This window comes from Haemaphysalis longicornis, unplaced genomic scaffold (genome assembly GCF_048455015.1).
Source record: "Haemaphysalis longicornis isolate Haplotype H1 unplaced genomic scaffold, Haemaphysalis longicornis Haplotype H1 scaffold_10, whole genome shotgun sequence".
Classification (NCBI taxonomy): Eukaryota; Metazoa; Arthropoda; class Arachnida; order Ixodida; family Ixodidae; genus Haemaphysalis; species Haemaphysalis longicornis.
Window position 1 is genome coordinate 101,122,910 of NW_027526204.1, and position 25,759 is coordinate 101,148,668.

General features: G+C 44.6%; 1 protein-coding gene and 1 long non-coding RNA gene across 3 annotated transcripts; one reads left to right on the forward strand and one right to left on the reverse strand.

Moving 5' to 3' along the window:
- Window positions 1–1,073: 1,073 nt before the first annotated feature.
- Window positions 1,074–15,894, reverse strand: LOC144158971 (uncharacterized). The gene is made up of 5 exons (XM_077690190.1): window positions 15,789–15,894; window positions 14,654–14,704; window positions 14,168–14,275; window positions 13,068–13,120; window positions 1,074–3,858 (listed from the first exon to the last, which is right to left on the reverse strand). Coding segments are annotated over exons 2-5 (228 nt in total). The 5' UTR covers window positions 14,655–14,704; window positions 15,789–15,894; the 3' UTR covers window positions 1,074–3,792.
- A 198-nt stretch (window positions 15,895–16,092) lies between these two features.
- LOC144158972 (uncharacterized) lies at window positions 16,093–25,488 on the forward strand. Of its 2 annotated transcripts, none has more exons than XR_013320218.1 (3): window positions 16,093–16,202; window positions 20,979–21,180; window positions 22,274–25,233. It is a non-coding gene; the product is annotated as an uncharacterized LOC144158972 (long non-coding RNA). The 2 variants fall into 2 exon arrangements; XR_013320217.1 differs by having other exon boundaries at window positions 16,095–16,202; window positions 25,159–25,488.
- Window positions 25,489–25,759: the final 271 nt, after the last annotated feature.

Sequence of the window (25,759 nt, forward strand, 5' to 3'; positions counted from 1 at the left end):
GGAGTTGAACTGTTTCGTCCAAACTACTAACAAGCTACACCATTGGTCAGCTGCTAAATCTTCGATCCGTCTTTTTGAAAAAGGCGACGTCAGAAGAAGCCCTGGGAATACTGTCGAGCATAACAATGTTCGTTCCCGCCACACTTTGCCAAAAGAACGTGACTGAGCTCGGATTGTGCCATAACTTGATGCTCGGGACTGGGGGCAATTTTGTTTTACCATGCTGAACTGCCTCTCGCATTCAGCGTTTCTGTGGTACTGACCAGTTCAACTTGCGCGCATGGCCAACTATGCTTTATAAGTTATTACGTTGACCAGTGGTGTAGGATGCGATTGTTTTGTCAGGCAGCTCCAGCGCAATGTGGCTAGACTGGGAGAAAGGTTTAGCCAAAGACGGATGTGCATTCAGGAGATTTTTGTTTCGACCGTACAATCGTACAAAACTATCAAAATCCGGGAATCTCCCGGATAATTCGGGAAACCTGGCAGATATGGTTATTTAAAAGTAAAAGTTTAGCATTAAACTTACTTTATAGGGTACTATAGATAAAGATAGTGTATTGAAAAGAGCAGAGACATTTCCCAAGAACAAACATGCAGCTGCAGCCGATTGTGAATGTCATGCAGCTAGATGCGATTTAACTTGCAACTAAAAGTATTTCTTACCATCTGTTATACCTGCCTAGCACCGGGAGGGAATGTCTGCCCCAGCATGTTGGACAGGGCAGTAAAGGAGCAGCTGTACATTGCACACTCTCCGCAGATTATCAGTGCTGCTTTTCGACATGTTTCTTCAGCTGGTGCTTCCACTGGAAAGAAGTGGGGCACAAATGGCACGCAAACGGTGTCTCCCCAGTGTGTCTCCGCATATGGACTTTCAGGTCGCACTGCTGGACAAACGCGAACTCGCACACACTGCACTTGAAGGGCTTCTCTCCTGTGTGGGTCCTGACGTGTCGAACAAGACGGCTGCGCCGCCACGTTGTGTATGGGCAGTAGGGGCACCGGTGCCCGTTTTTGTCCTCACTCTGCCCAGGGTAGGGCTCCTCATCTCCCACTCTGTGGTACAGCATTGGGTTGTCTCCCTTGTCCGTTTCTATGATGGAAGGAGGCTGATTTGTGCCCTGGACAGGAGTCCACCCGATTGTTGAATCTGCAGATGTCGTCGGAAAATAACACAAAAACTAAAACACAGGCATATCAAATTTGGTTTTGGATAGTAATTGCGAACCTTGAGACCTTAAAGGGACCAAGAAAAGCTTTGTGAAGGTGGCAATCAAATGCATTCAGGTGGTAGAACACATAATGGGGGATTTTTGAGCCAAGTGTGAGCCCCATACGTTGTACGAATATTTTGTAAACAATTTTTGAAGATAGCCTTTCTCAGCCGATGAGCGCAACACCATAGCGAGCCGATCGCTGCTGACGCAACGGCGAGTTACTTTTTAGACTGAACAGTAACTTGCGACTGTAATAATGCAACAGCCATCTGATTATCCTAGTTGCCTCTTTTTTTTAGTGATGATGTGGACAGGTATGTCTTATCTAATACAGGGAAAGTGCTCAGACAAGTTCAGCAAGTCAGACAATATGGTCACAACTCAGACTGCAGCCTATCTGTCAATCCTACTTGTGGCAGCTTGCTCTCAACACTGAAATAATGCTCTTAACCATGAACTAAATAACTGAGCTATATAAAGCTGTCATTGTAAGCCTCTTCTTCCCAGTTGCGAATGCGCATTTAAGAAACTGGGTGCAGAGTATGATAGCCAACTGCTGTCACTCAGAGGATTTGAGTTTATTTCCTGTAAAAAGTGAGAAAAAATTGGTTTGGTTTGTTTACTGTGAGCAATATTTACTGCACTGGGGAGCGTACGAGTTTAGATCGAGAAAAGGCTGCATAACAAGTGGCTGGGTTACGGTTGAGGCACAACTTAGGGAAGCGTAGTGTACAATATTTGCATAGCAAATTAAACTCATAGTCTCTTCAGTGCGAAAGAAGTTCTGTGCAGTTATTGTCAGTGTCTCTGCTGTAGAGTGGCTTTTTACAAATATGTTAGGATGATGTCTCACAGTACTTTTCAAGAAGATATGCAGTGCAAAGAAACGCAATGAACAGAAAGAAGAACAGCAAACAAGACTAGTGCTTAACCTTGTCAAGGATCAACTTGCATGAAGCAGGTTTCATTAACCAACGGAGTGACTAGCACTACACGCTCGTAACAAAAGCTTTGGGCACCGTGGAAGCTTCTGTATTTTAAAACTAGCATATTTTTAGGATGCAAAAAATATATATTTCAAACTAGAACTAGTTATACGAAACCTCAGTTTGGTGTGCATGTGGTGCAATAACAGCCAAAGAGTTGGAGGAAGTGATGAACGCCTGTAACGTGTTTCTCACATTGCGGTTCTCCTTTGCACTGTTATCGTGCTAAAAAAGTAAGATTACTTAAAAGCTTTGCTATCTGCTGTGCCCTGCTTTATTGCTTGATTCAGAAATATTCACATTAATGTACAGTCAGCAGTTTATGAAAAACTGGCATGGGAACAAGGTATAACCCAATGGTTCTACTGTCTAATAAATCAAAGTCTGACGTGTTGTCAAGGCTTTTTAATTAAGGTGAGAAACATAGACACAGGAACTGCACACTGCCCCCAAATGTGTTTGGCATTTTTTTTCAATCTTAGTTTTGCTCACCATTAAAATAGAAACTGAGTAACTCGCCTGTAACACCACATTGTAAATTCATGCACTAAAGCAACACTTGCATTTCAGAGCCCACTGGACTTGAAATCCTACATAACAAATGTCAATAAGCCTTAGGCTGCCAAAGTTCTTTGACGTTCGTTAGGAGACATGTGCAGGAGCATTCCTTGTATAATTAAGCTCAGCCAGAAACTCTAATGATGCTGCCTGGTATTATACTCACTGGAATGCTGCTAGTGGCAGAATAGCTCAATTGCACTAATCAAGATTTAAAACTGGTTGAAGCACCCTGTAAACTTTCATAATGACGTTTCAGTGCCATCTTGGCAAAGCAGTGCTTACTCGAGAAGTACCACTGACGTAAACAATACCTATATAACACCTGGGAAAAGACTGAAGGTGCATTTTGCAACATTGGGGAAGGTAATGAGAATAAAAACATATGCACTCACAATGTAATTTTAAATGCTTGATCAGTGAACAACCCTCAAGAACTGTGACTTACAGTAAAAAAACATTTTTAAGCTTGAAGCTACACAAAATGCAAGCTGAACAGGATGCCACACAGATCAAGGGCACTCCACATCATATAACAATGTTATGCAGAACTATAAGCAAACATGACCGGTACAACAGTTATACAAGTGGTAAGAGACACTGGACATCCAATGACCAACCACTACGGGCACAACAAGAGTGGGTTTGCCCATTAAAGTGGTGTTATTTTTATGGTTTATGATTTAGGAAGCAAGCAGAAGATATGACAAAAAGCGCCCTTTTCCCCTAGTTCAGAAAAAAAATAGATTAAGGATGACAAAACAACCTCTCTATTTTCACAATAATGCTACTCCGATAGTGCCACTGTGCGAACAGACAATGAAAAAAGGATGGGAACTACAAAGGTGCAATCCATTACCAGAATGTTCTCGTGACGTTTGCTAGACAATATTCAGTCAATGTCGAGCAATAGTAAAACTACAGCAAAGACCCCCTTTTGGCCACACAATTGCTAGCATCAAGAGGATTAGCGCCACTTCAGGTATCAGCACCAGGACAGGCGCCAACGCAAAATAAAATGTTGCAATCTAAAGTTTGAACCCAGCTCGCTGCCTGCCTGAGGACGTTGCAATTGGCATAACTCTGTGTGCAACCTGAAAAGAAAGAAACATGACATCTGTACTCAGAGCAATCTGCACTACAGGGCACACCCAACCTCAAGGACGGACACCAGGTGCTACCCTCCCACCATTGAAGACACTCCCTCCCCTCGGTTCCACATTATTTTCCATACTGTCCCACAACAGACACACACAAAAAATATAGCCCCCGCCCCACCCCTCCCTCCCAACAAACCACGCCACCCTGACTGCCGCCTGCAAACTGAAACCTTCTCTAATCACCCCATCCTACACCAGATCTCGCCGTCCCTTTTCCACTACAACTGCCTGCACTGTCACATACCTCTCACCACTCTCCACCTTGTTTTCTCTTGTCCTCACCACCCTAACCCCATCCCATCTCCCCACCCTGGGCAGTGGGAGGCCGAGCTGACCTGCTTAGCACTAGAGTGGCAGCAAGCCCTGGTTCAACGAGCTCTGGACGCAGCTCGGACTCGCGGCCTCCTGGACTTAGGAGGCTGAGCACATCCTGGTGTGCACAATAAAAGTTCTCTTCCTCCTCCTCCCCTGTACTTAGACCATAATGCCATGCATCAAAATTACAAAACAGTAGAAATTGAAAGCTATCAACCAGTTCAATGACAGCTGCCCAGCAATCAAGCCAAAGTGCCTTGTCTCTCAGCTCCACCTAGGCATTGGCTAGATTGGGCTAGGGCTTTTTGGCCAGCACACTCAAATAATCAACAGGGGACTACCTTTGTCAAATTGAAAGTACACAATTGATGTGTGCTGCAATTGACAACTTACGGGTCGCAAACTTGGAGCCTTACTAAGCACCCTGAAGGGAAACATAGGTCACCTCAAAGAGCAGTGAAAAGAAAAGTGATAGCAGTAATGTTTAAAGATAGCAGCGTAGCATCCTGCATCAGAAAACAAGCTCGGGTGGGAGACAGACAGCATAGACAAGCTGCAAAGACTAAGGCTGGGCAACTGACACAGACAACTGACAGTTGGTGGACAACCAGGGTAGCCAAATGGCTACCGAGAGACAGGACTAGAAGTAGGAGACACAATTAACTTGATGGAGGAATGAAAAAAAATTGACTGAAGATTCGTTGGTGGATTTTTACAATGTGCGAGTCCCTCTCCCTCATGAAGCTGAGGCTCGACGTGACATGCCATCTTGCTGCGGCTTCAGAAGATTGCAACGTGGTGTTTCTCACACATCCCTTGTACACTCGGCCAACCATGCTTAGCGCCTTAACCATCTCAAGGGTCACATTTGCTTGCTTTAGCATCAGCATTGGTTGCTTGTTGCTCCTTTTGTTGTGCACTAGTACCGGCATTTCATCACAGCCATTCACATTCCTTCCTCTTGCCACACTTTACTGGATGCAGACTTAGTTCTACAATGTCTGCAAGCAGTCGTGGCAGTCACAGGACCTGTTGAGATGGCACAGAAGCAGGTGACAAACCGCACTTCGACTTGATGTCGCCCTCGTAACGCCGGCAACATTGCGAAAGCAGCTCCCTCCACACAATCTCTGCACTTTCTAGTTTTGTGCTTTTCTGTCACTGACAGATCGACAATGTTTTCGTGGATGTGCCTCATCTAATGTTCACCCAACATAGTCGACTAATAATTTTAAGCCACTTAATTGGAATTTTTGGGCAATTAGAAGGAATGTGCTGGTCCTGTTAATTTTTTATACAATACAACAGGAAAACTGCTCTATAATTGGAAGCTAAAAGTCCAGTGTATCAGGAAATTCGAAATTACTTTTCGATCGAGCACCTGGAGGTGAACGTTGTTTCTCAATAGAATTCCCAATTACGATGCGTGAAAACAGCACCGTTTCCTGTACTGAAGTTCATGTTATAGCAGATGGGTGCAGCACTTCAGTTGATAAAGCGACAGGACTAGTCAGTGGAGGCCTGTTCCAGCTGACGTATCTTTCTCTCCCTGGTGTCACGATCCTTTTTTGTGGCGCTGAGTGCTGTATCACAGTGTGAGCTATATCTAGGTAATAAGCTCTGTAGACGGTAGGACGCTTCAGGCTTTGATAGCAGTGACAAGTCTCAATGATCACGGCAACCCATAGTCCATATGGTACGCCTGAATTCGGAATGAAAGCTAAGGTTCTGAACGAGCCCTGGGCATGAAACAAAGCTCCTGCAGTGGTGAGATCACTTCAGCGAAATCCTTGCAGCATTGATGGGGATCGATGGCAACAGAGTTCTTCAAAACTGCCATAAATTTACTTAAAAAGACAGACAACCGATTTTTTGTCGAGTATATGTTCTCTATCCCAAATGAAAGGGCATCCCTTAAAGGAGCCATGAAGAGAAAATGCAAGTTGGTTTTATTCGAAAGATTTCGTGTTTTATAGTGCCCCCAGCGCTTGTCCGGATACAAACGGTGCTTTATTCACTGAGAAATTAAACAATTTAGGTTAAAATTTTGATTTTCCCGCTCAATCGTGCGTTTTCGTGGTCCCAAGTGACATCACGGGAACCGACCGCTCTGCAGCCTAGAGTACCTTCATTTACGCATCCGCCGTACAGGGTAGAGACACGTAACGCTGGCGCCGCCATGTTCGGTTGCTCGCTCGCCGCCGAAGCAAGTCATTGTGTCAAAACCGCGCTAAAATTATCGCTGCAACGCGGTTTACTGAAGAAGTTTGAATCATATTGTCTGTTTCGCGTTGCTAGATCTCGTGGGAAACGAAAAGAATAACGCGTTGAGCCCGCTGGCCCAATTGCGGCGGCACGGGACCGTTCAAAGGTTGTCTCCACCCTGTACAGCGGTGTTGGCTTGTTCCCGCGTTTCTTTACGTTCCGTAACCTAGATGGCGCCACCATACCGTGGCAAGCGTTTGGTTTGTTTTTGCCCGCATTTAAACCTGGCTTGTTTTTGTTCTGGCAGAAAATATTCGTTCCCTGAAACAGTGCTCGCTCGACAAATGGGGTCACGTAAGACACCGTTGCTTGCGTCAATCGACCAGTGTCGTCTGAGACAACCCCAAGCCCCGTAGTGCTGTGCAGCTAAACAAAGCATGCTGTGCGCAGTACGAACAGCAGAACGCATCAGTACTTCTATGTTTACATGTGCTTTCGTAACTTCCACTGTTTGTCCCATCATTCTTATTGCTTTGTAAAGAATGTGCCCTAAATTTAAGCGCAAATCGCTCGTTCGTCTAGTTTGTAAGCTCTACCTAATTTGCGTCTGCTTCTGCCAGCCTCCGCCAATCGCAGAGCTTAGCCCATGTGACATCACAGGTTCTGTTGCGGGAAATGAGCTGGTGGGTCGCATGACCATTCCCGTTTTTCCTAATTATGCAGCTTATTTGAGCGAAGTTTACGTTAAAAGTGGTGTCAGTATGATTCTAACGACACAATCTTTTGAACGAACCAAACTTGTGTTTTCTCTTCATGGCTCCTTTAAAACACCTTAATGCGACACGGTTTTGCTGATAACGCCCTAGAACTTTTTAAATATAAATTTTTGGACCTACGAGCCATATGTGTCCTCCCAAAAATAATGCTGGCAACCATTACATACAGTAGCGCGGCAACATACTTTTGTTGGTATGAGAGATGAATAGCGGTATTTAAAAACTTGTCCCCAGCTAAAAAAATTGCGAATTGCAGGCTTTCTAATTCCTTTATGTGTTTTTTTAAGTCACTAGTCTATTTTGCACGATGGCACCATCTGCTGAGATGAACAATAGGTAGAAAATGCTGGCCTCATGTTGTGGAGGTTGGCAGTTCGACTCTCCCCAGGTGCGTCCTTTTTTAAGGCTGGCATTTTTTAAAACTGAAAACGAATATTTCGGCAGAAGATACGCCCCTAACGCAGGCAGAACCGTCAAAGCTCCTTCACTGGGTGAGTACTGACCGCTGCCGTTGATTCTGGGCATGGAGGCTGAGTTAGCCACACAGAGAGTAACCCAGCGGTGGCAGGTGGCGTGTCTTAAAAATTCTCAAAAGAAGGTTTAAGGATACACACACAATTCAAACTTATAAAAACACTTATGTTAAAAAGTTTTCAATAAGTGGTTGAACGTTTCAGCAGTTTCAGTAGCTGCAAGGTTCGCAAGTCATGTGACCAAGACACATATTGGGTCAAGTTTCTACATTACGAACCGCCACCCTTGAGAATTCGGAACGTTTAGTGCCAAATTAAAATTATTTCCACCAATTTGTTCACAAATTGCCTGTGGTTACCAGACAATATAGTACCCTGGCTTTCATATGAGCTAGAGAACATGTACGCGGCAAAAATCGGTGGTCCGTCACTTTATCTCGAAGTGTATTGTGGTCCCCGTGGAATTCATACTAATGGGAGTTGACTGCAATAATAAAATTTGGGGGCAAAGAATGGATGACTGCATCCCAAGACAAGGAACGGCTGGAGGAATATACGTGTTCTGCAGTGGACACAAACAAGCTGCCATAGCTGACGATGATGATTAGTTTACACCATTTACAGTTCGTCTCTCGTGAACTTCCCTATGATACTTTCCAAACATATTCTTAATGGTGAAGGAAGGGTCTGTAACATATCGCGGGAAGAACTGCCTCCCTTTTGTACCTTTTGTTATCCTGTTGCTGCAGACAGTACTGTCCTAGCACCTGTTGGTTTTCACTCGTCGACCATGTGCTCTAACATATGATGATTCCATAGGAGGTTGCCCCCAAAAAAACATTTTCTATGCCAGAATGATGGCGCCTTTCAAGGAGAGCAAACATTTCTTTGACACATTTTACGACGTCACATTACAAGACTACATTAGACAGCACAGAAAGCTCCATATTTGACAGCATAGAAAACTTTACAACTCACGGCGCTTTTTTTTAAAGATCTGTGGACAGAAAGATGCAGCAGCTTGTCAGATAAAACAGGAACAGTGAATGGAAACTGTTAAGCACCTCTATTGCATTATGAACTTACCGAGGCAAAATATAAAGCATGTAACCTGTATCCACTGCTTTGAGCAGTTTTGCCGCAAATTTGTGTGCAATCTGTTGCTAGAAAAGCGCATTTAGAAGTATTGCCTCTTTCACAGTCTTTCCTGGAGTCATAAGCCTTGAGACCAGCCATGATAACGAAGTTGGAAGTCCGCACGGTGGCTTTTGACACATTATGACATGTGTGCCTTTATCATAGAAACAACCACGAAAAGATATTAGATGTAGCAACGTTTACGTAGCCCGAAGCTGCATTGAGAATCAAGCAGTGAACTCTGTCAAGTGCGGCGCAGGGATTTGGCAACAGGGCTGTGGCGCCATCTCGTGAATAGTTTCAGTATCAGCCTGGAATTGATACCGAAAGTAGCTAAGAGAAGGTGCCGTAGCCCCTGAAAATGTCTATACAGTCATGTCTCGTTAATATGGACCCCGTTAATGTGAAAACCCCGCAATATGGACGAAATTTTCGGCGACCGGTCTCTCGTCATGCAATTCTGCCCCGTTATATAGAAACCCACAGTCCGGACTATGGGCGGCAATTTTGGGGACGAAACGGATAGAGACCGGCACATTTGTCTCGTTATTATGGACAGTGGTCTGCAAAGCAAAAATAAAAAGAATGACTTGTGACCTCACAGTAGGCAATTCACAGTTCACAGTAGGCAGAAGCATAGCCTAAGCATGCATTTATCTCGGAACGCTCTTGCTGCCAGTACTATCGAATTAGATCGGGAACATTCGTGATCAGCGAGCAACTCTCTAGGGTAGTGACGGCAGGGTGCCCTTTCCTATCAAACAAGATTTCGCGGTGCAGCATACGCCGGAATGAGCAAGTCCTGAGGCTCAGGACAAGATGAGAGGACGATAAAAGTTTGTACCAATATTCAATATGCATAAAAGGCAAGGCTGTACGCTTCTCTGGTCAGTTTGGTGGATGCAATGGCTGGTGTTAAGCTTAAACGGACCGAGCTTTTCGCTCAGCTGAAAAAGGAAGTATGCCAGTGCCACTTCAAAAGTGAGACTCTTTTAGCATGTGTTCCTTAATGATTGTGTTTTTGACATTGATTCGTTATTATGGACAAATCACATTATGGACGATTTTTCTGAGGAACGGAGGCATCCATATTAACGAGACATGACTGTAAAGACACTGGATCGTGAATTGATACCGAAAGTAGTCAAGAGGGTGCCGCAGCCACTGAAAATGTCTATAAAGACACTGGATCGTGTTTTTATTAATATAGTTTTTATTAATATAATATAGTTATTAATTAACTCATGACATTTTTCTTATTTTATGTCACGTACTCATTTACAACATAGCAACGGCAGCTTCTGTGCCAACGGTGCAGGGCAAAGATCATCCCCAAACACTTTGCAGACGAGGAACGTGTGCCTGTGTGGCCCAATGGGATTGACATCGGTGTCGCAATGCGAGGGACTCAGGTTGGATTCTGGCAAGGAGAAGCGGCGATCCTTTCAAAGCCCCTGTTTGGCTGCTTAAAGGGGCCATGAAGGCAAAATGCAATTGTTTTGTTCGAAATATTTCGCGTTTTTTAGTTCCCCCAGTGCTTGTACAGCACCAAAGGATGCCGTATTCACTGAGAAATTAATCAATTGAGGTTAAAATTTTGATTCTCCCGCCAAATCGTGTTTTTGAGACGCCTGCCATGAAGTCATGGGGGCGGGTATTAAAACGAACTTCTAGTGTGTCCTTAGGCTCTGCAGCCTTGCTTACCGTCAGTCCTCCCAGGTGGCACTACCATAGTCAGCGTGGACCGTTGTCCGCCGTTACTTTGTTTTTGACCGTATTTGCACGTGGCTTGCTTTTGTTACAGGACAGAGAAATGCATTTGTGAAACGTGGGGTATGCTACACAAACAGGCCCACGTAAGATGTCGCTTACGCCACTTGGCCAGCGTCGTGCAGGAAAACTTCAAAGCGGCGGACTGCTGTGCAGCTAAAACAAGCGCCCACCATCAACAGCAGTACGCATCGGTACTTCTATGTTTACGTGTATTTTCGTAACTTTCCTTGTTTACCCCACCATTCTTACTGCTGTAAAATGAATATGCATTACATTTAAGTGCAAATAGCTCGTTCGGCAACTTTATAAGCCCTACCTATTTGCATTTGCTGGCCTCAGCCAATCGCACAGCTGGGCACGTATGACATCATAGGTTCTGTTGCGGGAATAGAGCGAGTGGGCTGCATGGCCATTCCCTTTTTCCTAATTATACAGGTTATCTGAGCAAAGTTTGCAGTAAAAGTGGTGTCAGTGTGATTCTAACGATGCAATCTTTCCAATAAACCAAACTTGTGTTTTGTCTGTATGGCCACTTCAACACTGTGTTATGCGTTACACGTCACTATGGTGGCTACATACCATGACCCTGGATGAGCTATGACGACAAGCTGAGCCCCTAAACTGCTCCGCACTTAATATTATACGACTTCTTTCTAGCAGGTCCTGAGGCAGCCACAAGAGGTATCCACTGTTCCCTCTTTCAGACTTACTTTCGCTAAAAACAAAAGCGCTAGACCGGTTGTTCTCAGCTGCGAGTGCACAGGGGATTCCTTTCAAGCTTTTAGAAGTTTGGGGGGGGGGGGGGACTCATGGTAAAATATGTTGACCCATGCCATACGGCTAGACAATTTTTTCTTGCAGGTAAAGTAGTTCATACACCTATCAAAATCCTGCCATTCATGTCTGGCTTTTCCGCACAGCAGGCGTGTTTTGGAAGAAGCCAACTTTAAAAAGTGTGCTACGTAGAAAAGCTACTTCTTTTGTGTGCTGCGGGCAAGCTTTGCCAAAATGGAGAAAAAAAAAATAAGGAAAGCGAGGTCACAGACCCCTGAACTGTGGTCGTAGATTCTTTGAGGTCCTCGGACCCCCATTTTAAGACCACTTCTCCAGACCGTTGGTACAACTAAAACACAGCAGCTGCAAGGCAACATACTGCTAAAAGCACAAACCCTAATCTTGCTACGGCTGAAGCGACTGCCAGAAAGTCGACTGAATTGAAATACTCTTTATCGAACAGCCATTCCTTAACCTGTTATTTTCTTAAATATGAAGTTTAGTTTAAGAAGTTTGAGTTATTATGAAACCATCCAAGCAGTCACCACATTGGGCTTAACTTTAGAGGCTGCACAACAAGAGTTCAAGGCCAATTCGGATTCATCGTTGATAAAGGAAATTGTCTACTGAGAGGTGCCGACCCTCTCATACCATGCTCTTCACTGAATTGATGACAGCTGTGCTGACACCCTGATTTTCAAGTAGGCCTGTATATACAAAGCCTGTATATACAAAGGTTCTGAAGTTCAAAAAGGAATTGCCGATTACGATAGTCCATAATGCGATATTTGGGCGCAGCAGCAGTGCGCTGAGACAGCAATCACTTGTGGGTTCTCTCGACGGCAGCTATGGTGAGCCTCTGCAGTGGCGGCGCAAAGTGCGTCTCAAGAAGGGACCGCGAACTGTGTCTTAAGATAAACGCACATCATAATCACGCGCACGCCCCACTCACGTTTTCACCAAGCGTCGCGCCGTCGAGGCCCTTGTGAGCATACTGCCCCTTCCTCTCCCCCACCACATACTTTCGAAGAGCGCTGGTTCGCGCCACCACGGCGAACAACCCTCCCCTCCCAATTTCGCGACACTCTCCTCCTTTGCTTTCGTTCATCGTTCGCTTTTTCTTTCACTCGTCGGTCTTTCCATCCTTCCCTCAGTTACGCTGACAACCGGCTCAGCCCAGAGACGGCCACCAAAGGGCTGCTGCGCCCTTAAAGTATAAATGCACTCTTGGAGGTCGAACCTAAAAAACTGGTGTTGGCTATTGTATAAACAAAGTATGGCTTTATTTATTCACTACCTAAAAATTCTGCGCTAATACAAGTTACTAAATAACATTTCAGACATTTTGTAAAACCGAATTTTTACATTAAACATTGCAGGGCACCACGAAAAGCACTGTATTCTAATAACTAAAATCCTTATCGTTTCTAGTTTTTTACATGTCAAACAAGCCGCATTGAGGAAAGGAACAGACAAAGCCACTCGCATGCACACTGCAATTGTAGCGCTGCCAGCTGTGGTATGTGAAGAAGACCACCCCTGACATGCAACACGGCACTATTAGGGAGGTTACAGCATAGCCGACAGCTGTCACAAATCCCACAACACTTTCCCGAAGCATGACAGCTGCTTATCCATGCACCAGCTCAAAACAAGCAGGGTACAGAGCCCCATCGAAGAATTCACTTACCTGGCAAGTCTGGATGCCCCTCTTTACCTGTATACGGAGCTCGACCAAGGCGTCTGGATTGGGTGGAACCAGAAGGTTTGCAGTGGTCTTTAGCACTCTTTCAACGGCTTGACGTGTGGCACACTGGAAGGCACCTTCTGCACTGTAATGAGCAACTGAGACAGCCAGGCATTTTTTGTTCTCGGACTACACAATACAAAGCTTTTTCTTCCTTTTCGCAGCTAACAAGTCGGTTCTTTGGAACAGACAACTTGAGTGGAACGGTCGCTTTCATGCAAGGCTTTCTTTTGGGTTCAGTCACATTCTTGCTCTTAAGTCAGTTCTTGTAAGTTTATCTTACGTAGTCACATCTCTTTGTTCTGAAAAAGCTGGCTAAGCAGGTGAGTGCATGTACTGTCTGTACTCGCACGTAGCCAAAGTTTTGGAGCCCTAATAGCAGTTATTTTTATTCTGATTACATTACTGGTGGCATCATAAAATGTGCGTGTTGTCACATCAGTGGAAGGATGTAACTTTTTGCACTGCCAAACATCCTGGCCACGGCGGCCGCTTTTCTGATGGGGGCGAAAAGCGAAAATGGCCGTATGTTAGAGATTTCAGCGCATGTTGAAGATTTCCAGGTAGTCAAAATTAATCCGAAGCCCTCCACTTAGGCAGGCCTCATCGCCTGCGTTGTGTCGGCACATTAAACCGTACAATCAATCAAATTGATTTTGGGGTTTAATGCACCGACACTACCGCAAACTGCGTACAATCAATCAAATTGATTGTGGGGTTTAATGCACTGACACTACGCAGGCGATGAGGCCTGCCTAAGTGGAGGGCTTCGGATTAATTTTGACTACCTGGGAATCTTTAATGTGTGCCAAATCTTGAACATGCAGGCGTTTTCACTTTTTACCCCCATCAGAAAAGCAGCTCCTCAGCTGGGAATCGAACCCACATCCTCGTGCTCAGCAGCACAATGCCTTACCCACTGAAGCACCACGGCCGGAGCCACAATCAATCAATCAACACTGCCAAACATACGGTTGTGTGGAAAACGTGAACACCGCAGCGCAAGCCAACAGCATGCGCTTGCCAAACCAGGCTACTCTAACCTCTTCCCCATGATCTCCAAGGCAGAGCTTCTTCTTTGCTGCTGCGAAATTCATTCGATTCTTTTCCTGACAACACTTTTCTGTTCACTTTGGGGCAGAAGTGGAACACTGCAAATGATAAAAAAACATGACAAATAATAACATTATACACAGTAGTACACCCGGTTGGACGGGAAAATAAGGGAGTTTGCCATACAAATACACACTGGCTAACCGCTATGCAGGCAAGGTGGAATGATGAAAATGAGCCGATAGGGAAGCAGAATCAAGGGAAGAGAGAAGAAGCAGCAGGTGGTTTTTGTAAAAGGCGGTGGTTACAAGCCAGTGACTACATGATCTGGGAAAAGAGGATCATGATGGTGCATCGAGACGTGAATTTGTGCAGTCTTCTACAGACTCCAGAAATTAGCTGAGCAGGAAATGTCGTCACAGGGAAACTGGAAAGGAGCATTGAGTCTGTAACAGAAGCAAAAAGCGGGCACTTACTGCCACAGTCTTACTGCGAGGCAGCCCCAGTTGTCCAGACCCCTTCATGACCTGCACCACAGGGCACAAAAGATTGTCAAACGGTAGAGTAATGTGTGCACAGCAAATACTCAATTTTTTTTTTTCCTTTCTTCCAGAGGTTGCCAACCGGGCGCTGTTAGGCGAGTAAGATATAGCTTGCCAGCCTCACTATAGGAGTACACACACGCGAAAAGTGAGCGACGAGTAGTTTTACCCCTCTAGTCCACCGCGGTTGGTGCTTGTCAGATGGAGGCGAAAACGCCCGTGCCGAGACGTCAGCGCACGTTAAAGAACCTCGGGTGGTCAAAATTAATCCGGAGCCCTGCACTACGGCGCGCTTCATAGCCGGCGCCAGGTGTAGCTACGGCACGTTAAATTCTATAATCTCAATTTCCCCCTCTAGGTCGAGATGGTCATGCATGCCATTACGCGATACAAACGGGGGGATCAGACAGCGCAGCAGTATACCGCAAAAGAAAGCTACAATGCAGTGTCGCGTTTGCAATTAAATAAAGTTTGCCCAAACTCAGTGACGGACCTGTCACCCTGAACTGAGGATCCGGGTAGCTACAAGTGTGCGGTCTGCATACCGGTCCAGTAAGCGCCGATTTTAGCGCGACTTCTTGTCGTAAATGAGGAACAATATCGGACCCAGTGTGCAGCCTTGTGGGACCCCAAGTGCAATAGCAGACGCGCGGAAACGAGCGTCGCGATACAAAACTTGTGTAATCCCTGGAACCCGCACATATCTGGTTGCTCGCAGTTTTACGTACAGGAAGCCCTACACCAATCGCATCAAATGCGTCGCCAAAATCGAGCTGGCTCGCACCCAACAGCGTTGCATTATCAACGCGAATACTTGTGAAACGTATTACGATGGTTGCCCGTGCTGTTTTACAACTTCGACGTAAATCAAAAGTGCGTTGACTGTCACCTATGTAATTTTCCCTCTTTCGAGGAAGTTCGGGAGCTTGCCGCTCACTACACACTCGAATAAACGGCAGGCATTTGCGGCATGAGACACCAGTAGCATGCGGTTATGTGGGTTTAGAAATCAGTGCTGAACGGCTATATTTCTCGAGAAAGTGGCAGTGCGCCCAAACTTTGTACTTACCTTACTGGCGCTAAGCGATCTACGGGGACGACTTGGAGGAAAAACAAAATACGCACAAAAAAGCACACAACTGGAGGCGGCCATGTTGCCAAGAGCCACTGTTTTCGGCACAGATATTCCCGTTTCGCCAAAGAGAAACGTTGACTCTTTTCAACATGTTTGCTTCATGATAGTCAACGCCATATTATATGTAATAAAAACAAGGTGCAAAAAACTGAAACAGTTAGTTTTAATGTAAGCGTTTTTACTGAACTGTTTAATTAAAAACTACGATGTGCAGTTTACACGAAGTCGAAGTCGAAATCTGTACCGTTAATAGCCGCCTTCATTGTTTACTCTTCAAATTTGCCAACCTACAGCTTCTCCGTTTTAAAAAGAGTATTGCTGACTTTCAAATAACTCGGTAAGCCCCAAGTAAGTGCTCAAATTGTTCCTGCGTGGCATTGTTGTATTGCTATCGAACTATGAGCCGAAATTGTACCAGCGCTTCGGTTTCGTATCAAAGTGAAAGTACTTTACTACGCAAGCGATTTGTTTGCGGATGAACGCGCGCATTTGAAGGCGTAATAAAAAGTATAAGAACATAACTAATTGTAACAATAATGTTAATGACACGTAAAGGCGGTGTTTCGAGAACGGGCAAATAGGGAAGCGTCCACTCTACGTATACCGTAGTCACCGGACACCTGCAGTGTAATTCAGTACTATCAGAGCAGTGCGTATTTGATACGCGTTACTGCCTTTTTTAACAGCAGGTGCGGCTTTTGAGCGTGAACGAACTCGCCCGAGTGACGTCTTTATTTAAGCGTCGCATTCTGTCGTCTGCGCACACGTAATTGTAACATTTTCCGGCGATGCTTTTAGCTCTGTGTGTAAATAGCAGCGCCTAAGTGTTTTGTAATCACGCATGCAAGCTCTCGTTGGAGTCAGTTTTGCCTTATTTTTTTTTTTTTTGAACGTAAATAGCTTTCACTCCGTGTCTAGCGCGCGGTACGTCCTACGGAACAGTAAATGGGAATTAAAGTTGCGTCTGCCTTAACATCAAGTAAAAAAAATTACGTTACGTGTGATGGAACCAGAAGTAAAAAATGAAGTACCATCCTCTGTGATCACGCAACTTTATAGTAATGTGCCACTTTACGGCGCATTTACGTGATGTCAATGCAAAAGTAACACGAAAAATCACTTGTGCTGCGTCCGAAGCATCATGGCCGAACTGGTAGAAATCGCGGCGAAGTTCACGCCTCCAATCATATCGAGGGGAATAGAGCGTGTTCCTCGCACATCGAGGCTGCTGAGGATAGGTCTGTTTGATGCCCGTTACGTACCCTTCTTTTAAAGCGAAGCTTTATATGTCTAGGCGAACGGAAAATTCGCCGATCCCGTGCTCGCTGAAAACTAAGGTTTGAACTTGGTCTAGTTGGTCCTGCGCAATGTGACAAAAAACAGCGCTTTAACTAGGACCAAGAAAGTAATGCCAGGAAAGGAAACAGCTCTCGTGTTGGTGTACTCCTTGATTGGTCCTTGTTTAAGCGCTGTTATTAATCAATTACGCAGAAAACTCCCCAGCACAACTCTATGCGCCTGCGTGCAAGAAACCAGGTGGGAGAGCAGTTAGAAGTAAGGGGAAAGTGATTGGCTGGGTTTGTAGATGACGCAGCAACACTCTCGCATCTGATTGATTGATTTTTAGGTTTAATGCGGTGGAGCTACACCGGTACTATGAAGCACGTCGTAGTGGAGGGCTCCGGATTAATTTTGACCACCTTCGGATCTTTGACGTGCGCCAAGATCTCGACATGCAGGCGTTTTGACTTTCCGCGTCCGTCAGAGAAGTAGCCACTGTGGCCAGGATCGGACCCACATACTTGTGCTCAGCAAACTCAGCTCAGCAAAGCCTTAGCCACTACAGCTGGTTACACTGTCGCACCTACCAACACTGGTTAGTGGGAACTGCACACCGAAGAAAGGAGTGAAAAAGACTCTCACAGCTGAGTGCACGCACAGCGAGATACTGCCTGAAGCGACAGTGGTGGGCAGGGGCTGCTGCCGGCACAGATGGAGCAGCGTCAACTTGGGAATAGCTAACACCGGTCACACATTACTTTGAAATGGGGGGGCCATGCACCATACATACTCCCAAGGAGCTGGCAGCTTACAATGGGCGATGCTGCACTCAAGAATGGAAGTGGGTTCGTCTACTCTGTGCGGATGCTGCAGCTCGTTACAGCTTTGCTAGTCAACTACCTGTACGACGTACCTAGGCACATTTTTTTCTTGACCCGCTGCGGCGGCTCAGTGGCGATGGCATTGTGCTGCTGAGTATGCGGGTTCGATTCTTGGCCGCGGCGGACACTTTTCTGGTGGAGGCGAAAAGCAAAAATGCCTGCGTGTTCTACATTTCGGCACACGTTAAAGGTCCCCAGGTGGTCAAAATTCATCTGGAGCCCTCGACTACGGCACACCTCATCGCCTGTGTAGTGTGGCGCGTTAGACCCCAGAATCAATCAAGTTTTTGCTTGTTTTCTTTCTCGCAACTGATTTATTGGGATTTCGCTACACACGATACACAAAAGAAAAGGAAAAGAAAGAATGAACAAGCTATATCATGTGGCCGCATGTGCTATATGCCAGCTTCCCATACAGACCTGTGAAGCTGCTCTCAGTTGAGACCATCGAAGACCGGCTCAGTGTTTCCACCTGGGTTGTCGCCTGGCCCGGGCCAAGAACAAAGTTGAAATGGCTCAGGGTCAAAGGTCTACACAGGGCGCCACCAACTTTATTTCACAGATTTTTGGGCCACTGTGTCCACACGTAAAAGTACGTTACAACCTGTGCCCTACCAACATCAACACTGCACTGTTCGGAACGCCACCTGTTGCCTCAGCACTATACGCACTATAGGACATTCTTGCTTTTCTCATATTACCTGTCCTAATGCTTTTATGTACTTTCTGGATGCCCTGATAGCTTTCCATCGCTAGTTTCTGTGTAAACATCCATGCCTGTATTTTAGAGCGCATCACTTAAGCGCCCGCTGCTGTAGTTTCGTGTCGTTTCTCGCCATTGCCCTCAATTGCAACCGAGACAGTGAAGAAGACACCGAGGATAGAGTGAGCAGGAAGACGAACAAGGAGTATGGCGAAAGTGTGAGGGGAAGTTCGGCATACCGAAGGTGCCTTGCAGTACTTGTCTTCAGAGGCAACGCACTACGACACAACACTAGTGGACGCACGAAGGCGTTTGCGTTCACTAACGACATCGTCACTTCCTGAAACGAAGACAATGCTATCCGAGGAGAGGTGCACGCCGCTGAAGCAGCAGCTATGCATCTTCACCAAAAGGACTGCAGTTTGCGCTGTGATCAAATTTCGCATTAGAGAGTATCGTAATCGTCAGCCAAACTTTTTTTTGTACCTCTTATACACTTGCTTGTGCGTTCGTGAGCCTGAAAGCCTTTCTCTGAGGCTTCGACATTAAACACTTTCTCTGCCCACCCATTTGCAATATCAAGCTTTACCCTGTGTCATAGCATCACTATTATGGAGTCACTTTTCTTTTGAAAATCATCTCTTCTGTGCGTCATATGCCCACATGCTTAGAACCGCTTTTCAGCTGCAGTGCAGCTTAGGATTCTTAGTGATAGAATTTCTTGGTGTAACTGGTGCACAAAGGAAGTATAAGAGAAGAGCAAGCTCTGAGCTGAGCTGCGCTTGGTACTCCTAGAGCACAGGAAATGCTGGGGCTCTCAGATTAAGTCTTGGGCTCACAACGGATAGTCTGCGGGTCGTCCGAAAATTTCCCACACAACAGGAATATGTACAAAAAGAAATACCAGATTGCTTCTTGGAGAGTCTGTTCTTTGTATAATAATCAAAGTGAATTGTCAGAAGGAACTCCTAGGTCATCACAAGCTAAAGAGGCACAGCATTAGAAGCATTCTTAACAATGTCAGGAGGCAGCCAAGCCAATCCGACGTTAGCCCCAACGAGCCTACATGCTGTTGGAAGCAGAGCATTATCTGGCCCTCAAGACACAGCTGCCTAATGGTGTTATAAGCCGACTCAATGTCAGAGCAAATGTCATTAGATTTCTGCGCGCAGCAGTGAATAATGGCATTAAGCACTTGATGTCATTTTCTGTGTACGTGTCACACGGGTATAATACAGGTTACCTTCCCATTCCACAATTCTGAATGGTTTTTTGAATTCTATACATTGGGGTTTGAACAGTGGGTTTACATCTGGATAAGGCTAAAGTTTAAAGTTGGCTGTGGTGTTTCATTTAGTTCATAACAAGTGGAAGCGCTTTTTTTATGGAGGACAGTTTGCGTATAGTTACTGACGTAGTGATTGCTGCCATCTGGAGGAAGTGGACCCTTACCGAAGAAATCCACCTCTGCATGCTGTTGCAGACGTTCACCCCCATTACAAACTTCGCATCTTCAGTGATCTCAAGAAAAGGAATGGTGTGCTGCTCTGCCCATCTGACCATAACTCATAGTGGCAGCTTCAAATGTAAGATTTGGCAGAGTAATTTTACTGCTTTGCCCTGGACATGAAGATGTACAATGCTTGCCAGACATTGAGCAACAGCAGCTCCCTCCATGTTTTGTGTATTACGTAGAGGCATGCTTCAACTGTCTTACTTCCCTGCACACTGATCTAGCGGTGATGAACCTTAGGGACTGACATTTTTCTCACTTTTCATGGCCCTCAGTACCTCAAAAACTTCTCTGCTCCTTGAGCAGTGACAAATGACTTATGTTACTCGTCACGTCAGGCCTGTATTTGCCATTCTGTTAATTTGGTATTCTCTTTGATCGCACTGTTTTCTTTGATTTTTGATAATTTGGTATTCTCATCTCTTCGCACTGTTTTCTTCCGAGTTTTTTGCGCCTTTCCATCTAGTAGTGTTTTTTAAACTTTTTTTTTTCATTTTTTCTAGTAGTTCCTTTCGTTTTATTTTTTAATATTTTTGTTTTGTATTCACTGCTGCCTTCTTCACAATCCCCCGACAATTATCCCAGCTCAATGACTACGGTCATCTCTGTCTGGCTTAGCAAACCTACCACTGACAAAACCGACCTCTCCAGTTTTGAGTAATGAGCTGTCTCTCTGCATAATTTTTTCTCGGCTATTTTCCATTTTCATGCGTTGTTTCCAACGCATTTTTTTTAATTTCTTGCAGGTAATGAAATCGACCGTATGTGTCTTCACTGTGCTGTGGTGGAGGCAAGCCGTCAGCAAGTATGATGCGGGTAGTGTGGTGAAAGACAAAGAAGCCCTTCGTTTTGCTCTCCAGTGGACATCTAGAGCCTTGGTTGTCGCGCTCACAAAATTGAAAACTGAGGAGCCATGCTGCCCAGCAGAAGTGAATAGCCAGTGAAGCTGTAAGGTGCCAAGGTGCCCCTCCCCCGTGAATATGGAAAGAGCATTTCTAACAAGAAATCGTAATTTCCGGCTTCATTTCTGACTAGATTATTAGTATCTAGCTGGAATCGGCAGCTTCTAACTAGAAAAATTCTTAGTCTAGCTAGAGATGATTATTTCCAGCTTGCAGGGTTTTTTTCTTCTAGCTGGACTGACAAATGCTAGCGGGAAGTAAAGCTCAGTCCAGCTAGAAATGATCTAGAAACTGAATTTTTAGCTAGAAATTCTGCTATTTCTAGCTAGATTGTTTCTAGCTAGAAGAAATTTCTGGTTAAATAATCCAGCTAGAAAAACTTTCACTTGGGAAGCTTCTATACACTCCATCCCTTGTTACCTTTCATGTTGCGTCATGGTAGCTGGTGGTGTCCATGTGATTGGCACATGGCAGTGCTAGTATTTTTGGCGTGGCCGTGAAGCGTTTGTCTTCCAAACATTTCAAATGTTTGCATGGTCTTTTCCCGGTAGAACAATGGGGCGGCATCCCTTCAGGTTTTGATCAGCTTTGTGGTCTTCATTTTCGTCTTGACTTGTTTTTTCTTGTTTTGTTTTTGCTCTCAGAGGGCACAATAGCACATGTGTCGCATTCATTCTGTACCTGGTTGGAGTTCATTTGTTTTCTTGCTGTTTGGGCTTGAGCTCATTTCTTACTTTCTGCTTACACAACCTTTCTGTGCATGAAGGCTGTGGAAATTCCCAACGAACCAGACTAACAGCTTTGCTGTAGAAATAAGGCGTTTATAAATTGTCTGAAGAAAACTTGTCATGTGAACTACGGGGTGCTTACTTTAAATACCCTTTGCATGAAAGCATTTAAACACGAGGTGGAGAGCTTTTTAACTTGCTTCCCCTATTACTCAAAAATACTTAGGTAAGGACACCGGGACCCTAAGCTTCCATAGCCAATCTCAGTTCTAATTTGACGATAAGTGTGTATAAGCTGGTCAAAAATTTCCAGTTTTTGATTTTTTTTTCAAACGTACTTCAGAGTGACTGATGTTGCAAGCTTTTTGAACAGGCGCTCTCCGTACAGGGTCGTGTTTGTTTCGCTTACAGTTGCCCCTCTACTTGCCAAGGTTCCAGTGCAATGTGTGTGGACAGTGAAGATTGCTTCAGGGCTGAATGCTGTCGAGAAGCCTTTGCACTCTTTTGTGTTAACATCTGTCCAGGCAGAATGAGTCTGCTTGCTCAGTTTTTAGATAGTGCATCTTTACCTAGCCCACCATATATTTATGTGTAGGTTTGGTGTGTGAAATTGCAGTTTGCTCATTTAGTCTGTCATTTCAACGAAACAGGCTGTGCTTAAATTATGAGGGCTTGTAATTGTGATATAAACATGGGCCTCAAATCCGGCAGCTAAAAACTTCCGTTTAAGATAGTCACTTTCCAGGTATTTTTTTCTGCCTGCTTGAGATGTCTCTTTGGAGTGAAAAAAGTGTCATGAAGATGGATGTCTCCTTTTTTTCTCAGTGTGTAAAGCATTGAAAAGGCAAGTTAGTGCACATTCATGGTCGGAAACAGCACAAGCGGCAACAAGACCAAGGTCCAATACAATGTAGTGTCTGGCTGCCTTTCATGTTACCTCATTATTCCTGTTGTTGCTAAGTATGGTTCTCTGGAGCAAGAGTTATTTCTACAGGGAGTTCTTAGTAGCCAGCAGAAGTTCCAGATCAGATGCCAGCAGTACCAATGTAGCATTTAATAAGCAAGAGTCGCAGTTTTTGTTTTCTGAATGGCAAACTTTCAGAAAAAAAGCCACAGTTCTTAGCCACTTGTTGAAGGACTTTGAGAAGTTTGGGAAGATCACTAGAGGTATTCATACTAGCCGTGCACTCAAGGGTGCGGGGAATTCAAAACTGTGCTAAGTACTGTTGGGTATTGTCGAGTATTTGCCAAACAGAACATTTTCAGCAATTTTTTTCGTTCACGTTATGTATCTGAAAAGTCTTCACAAACAAGCCGGCAAAGTTTGGAGGAGTTTGGTTGGTTGGCCAAAATCTGAACGTGTTTTCTTGGTCAGGTTGCTTTTCTAGTTTTGTAGGATGCTGTACAGTATATGACATGCTGTGTTTTAACTCTTGAGCGACATCCCTTATTTGCAGATTGTTTACCACGGCGGCACTAGTTCCTCTGGCACCAGTACCTCTGCCACTAAAACACACCCCTAATCATGAGTAGTGTTCAATTAACATTTGGAGAGTTGTCAAATTGCCATTTTTGGGAAGAGTCATCTACAACAAACAGCCAACTTTAAAGCACTCTTTTTCGTGATTTCTTCTCTGCTGAAATTGTGATGTTCTCAATTTCACAATCTTTAACTATCGAGTTTTTTCTGCTCTTCTTTGCATGCAGTCTGTTTGAATGAAGTAAAGAAGTGTTGTTGTTTTTACAGGCAAATTTTTTTCTTTCGGATTGCTTTTTATGAACCATCAGTTTTTTAGCATTTTTACGTGCGAACTTATTGTTGTGGTGTGTTCACAGCTGCATCTGTTCACACTGATGTGTTCAGACGAAAGTTCCCACTGACAGCATTTTCGTATACACATGGCTGAGCTATGTGCGGCAATGTATTTCATGCTGTTTCTAAATCTTGCTCCGAGGTGTTTTCCTGATGTTTGGCAGGACATCAGTGATGGTGAAAGCAGCGGTCTTTTATTGTGAATTTGTTAAACTTTTGTGTTGTATTTCAAAGCAAAATTTCTTTAACAGAACAAGCATCTGGAATATACCCTAGGTTCTAAAAGGTTGAAAAAAATGCCAAGTTCAAGTCATGACCTCTATTATGCTTGTATGAATGTGCTTTTACGTAAAAGCTCGCCAACCGATTAAATCTGAACATGTGTTTGTTCTGATTGTTAATTTTCACTTTACTGTACAGTTCATTTCTAAGAGTTTGCATCAATTTTGCGGGCTCATTTATGATTATTTTTGATCTACAAATATTTCATAACTATCCTGATACAACTCTTGTGTTCCTACTCTGCTGTTTTTCTTGTTAAGTTTCAAATATTCCGTTTCCATGAAGGAAACGTCAGTATGCAAACTTAGCAAGTTGAACGGGAAGTCATCAATTAAAACTGGTTCAGTTGGTTTTTATTTGCTAGTAACCATTCTGGTGCTGAGCATATGCAGTGACAGGCTTAGTATCGTCTTTATTTCTAGTAACAGCGAAGGGCTGAAAATGCTTGCATATATGATGTGCTGTGCTCTTGCAGGGTTCCTAATCGTCTGAGCACTTTTTAATCAGTGAGCCACAGCCTGCTGCTGTTTTGGCATGTAGATTGCAAATTATAGTAAAATCTGTTTAAATCAAAGTCTGTGTTTTGCAAACGGTACATTTCCTTACAACATGATGCCTCCTGGGGATGGTTATTGAAAAAAGGCTTTCTGTGGTCAAGTTTCAAACTAAAAGTATTCTAGTGTTACACAACTGTAAAGAAGTGTAACGCGATTTTCTGTACTTTAAAATAATGGGCAAACAACGTAGAAGCAAATGGTTAAAAATAGTTCAAGAAATTTAAGGTAGGTAATGCTTCCTTCAATATATTCGTAAGAAAGTTGAAGAACTTCACTGCCGCTTGTGGGGTCTTAAGTAATACCGAAAGAACACCTACAGAAGTAGAAGCACGTTAATTCGTCATTAATTTTGCTGGCACTGCCGGTTTCACAATTTTAAAAGATAGAAAGGAAGATGACACTGTTGTGCAGACTTGGCTGAAGTCGAAAATGTCTACGTTTTAATATTTCTGTGAAGGTGACTAGGTTGAATGAGCTTGGATTAATCAACTTATAGCACAGCTTGTACTTTACCAGTAAAACAAAGCACCTGGGATCATGCTCCTGAAAATGCACTGAAGAAAAATGGCATCCTTAACAACCCTGGTGTTACACGTTAAACCCCTCAATCAAATTAAAAATTTTGCCCTTGGTGCTCACTGCAGATGCAGAAACCTGGTCGGGCCCTCGCGAGGACACGGGGCATGCTCTTTCTACCTTAAAGACAAGCAGCAGTGGTAGCAGAGCACTCCAGCATCGAGTGGGCGAACACAAGCCACAGTCTTGGCGAAAGAAAAATGCCCACCAGTGCCTCTATTGCCCGTACACGTGCTTCAACCGTTGGAACCTGATCCAGCACATCAGAACTCACACGGGGGAGAAACCGTTCAAGTGCATCATGTGCTCATACGCATCCACCCGGCAGCACCCTCTGAAAGTGCACATGCGGAGACACACTGGAGAAAAGCCGTACGCGTGCAGCATGTGTTCCAGTGCCTTTCAGTGGAAGCATCAGTTGAAGAAGCATGTCGAAGAGCAGCACTAGGAACATTTGAAGGGGCCGTGAAGACAATACGACTTTGTTTATTTTGAAAGAACTGGCCTTTGGTGACTCACTAAGCTCCACTCCAGCCAGGAAAGACTGCTTTTATAATGCAATATTATAAAAGTTTCCAATTTCGCGCTGCAGCGATGCAATATGGGAAGGAGTCAGATATTGTTATGCGGCAGCAGGATGGAAGACACGAACCGTGGCAGTTGAAGCAA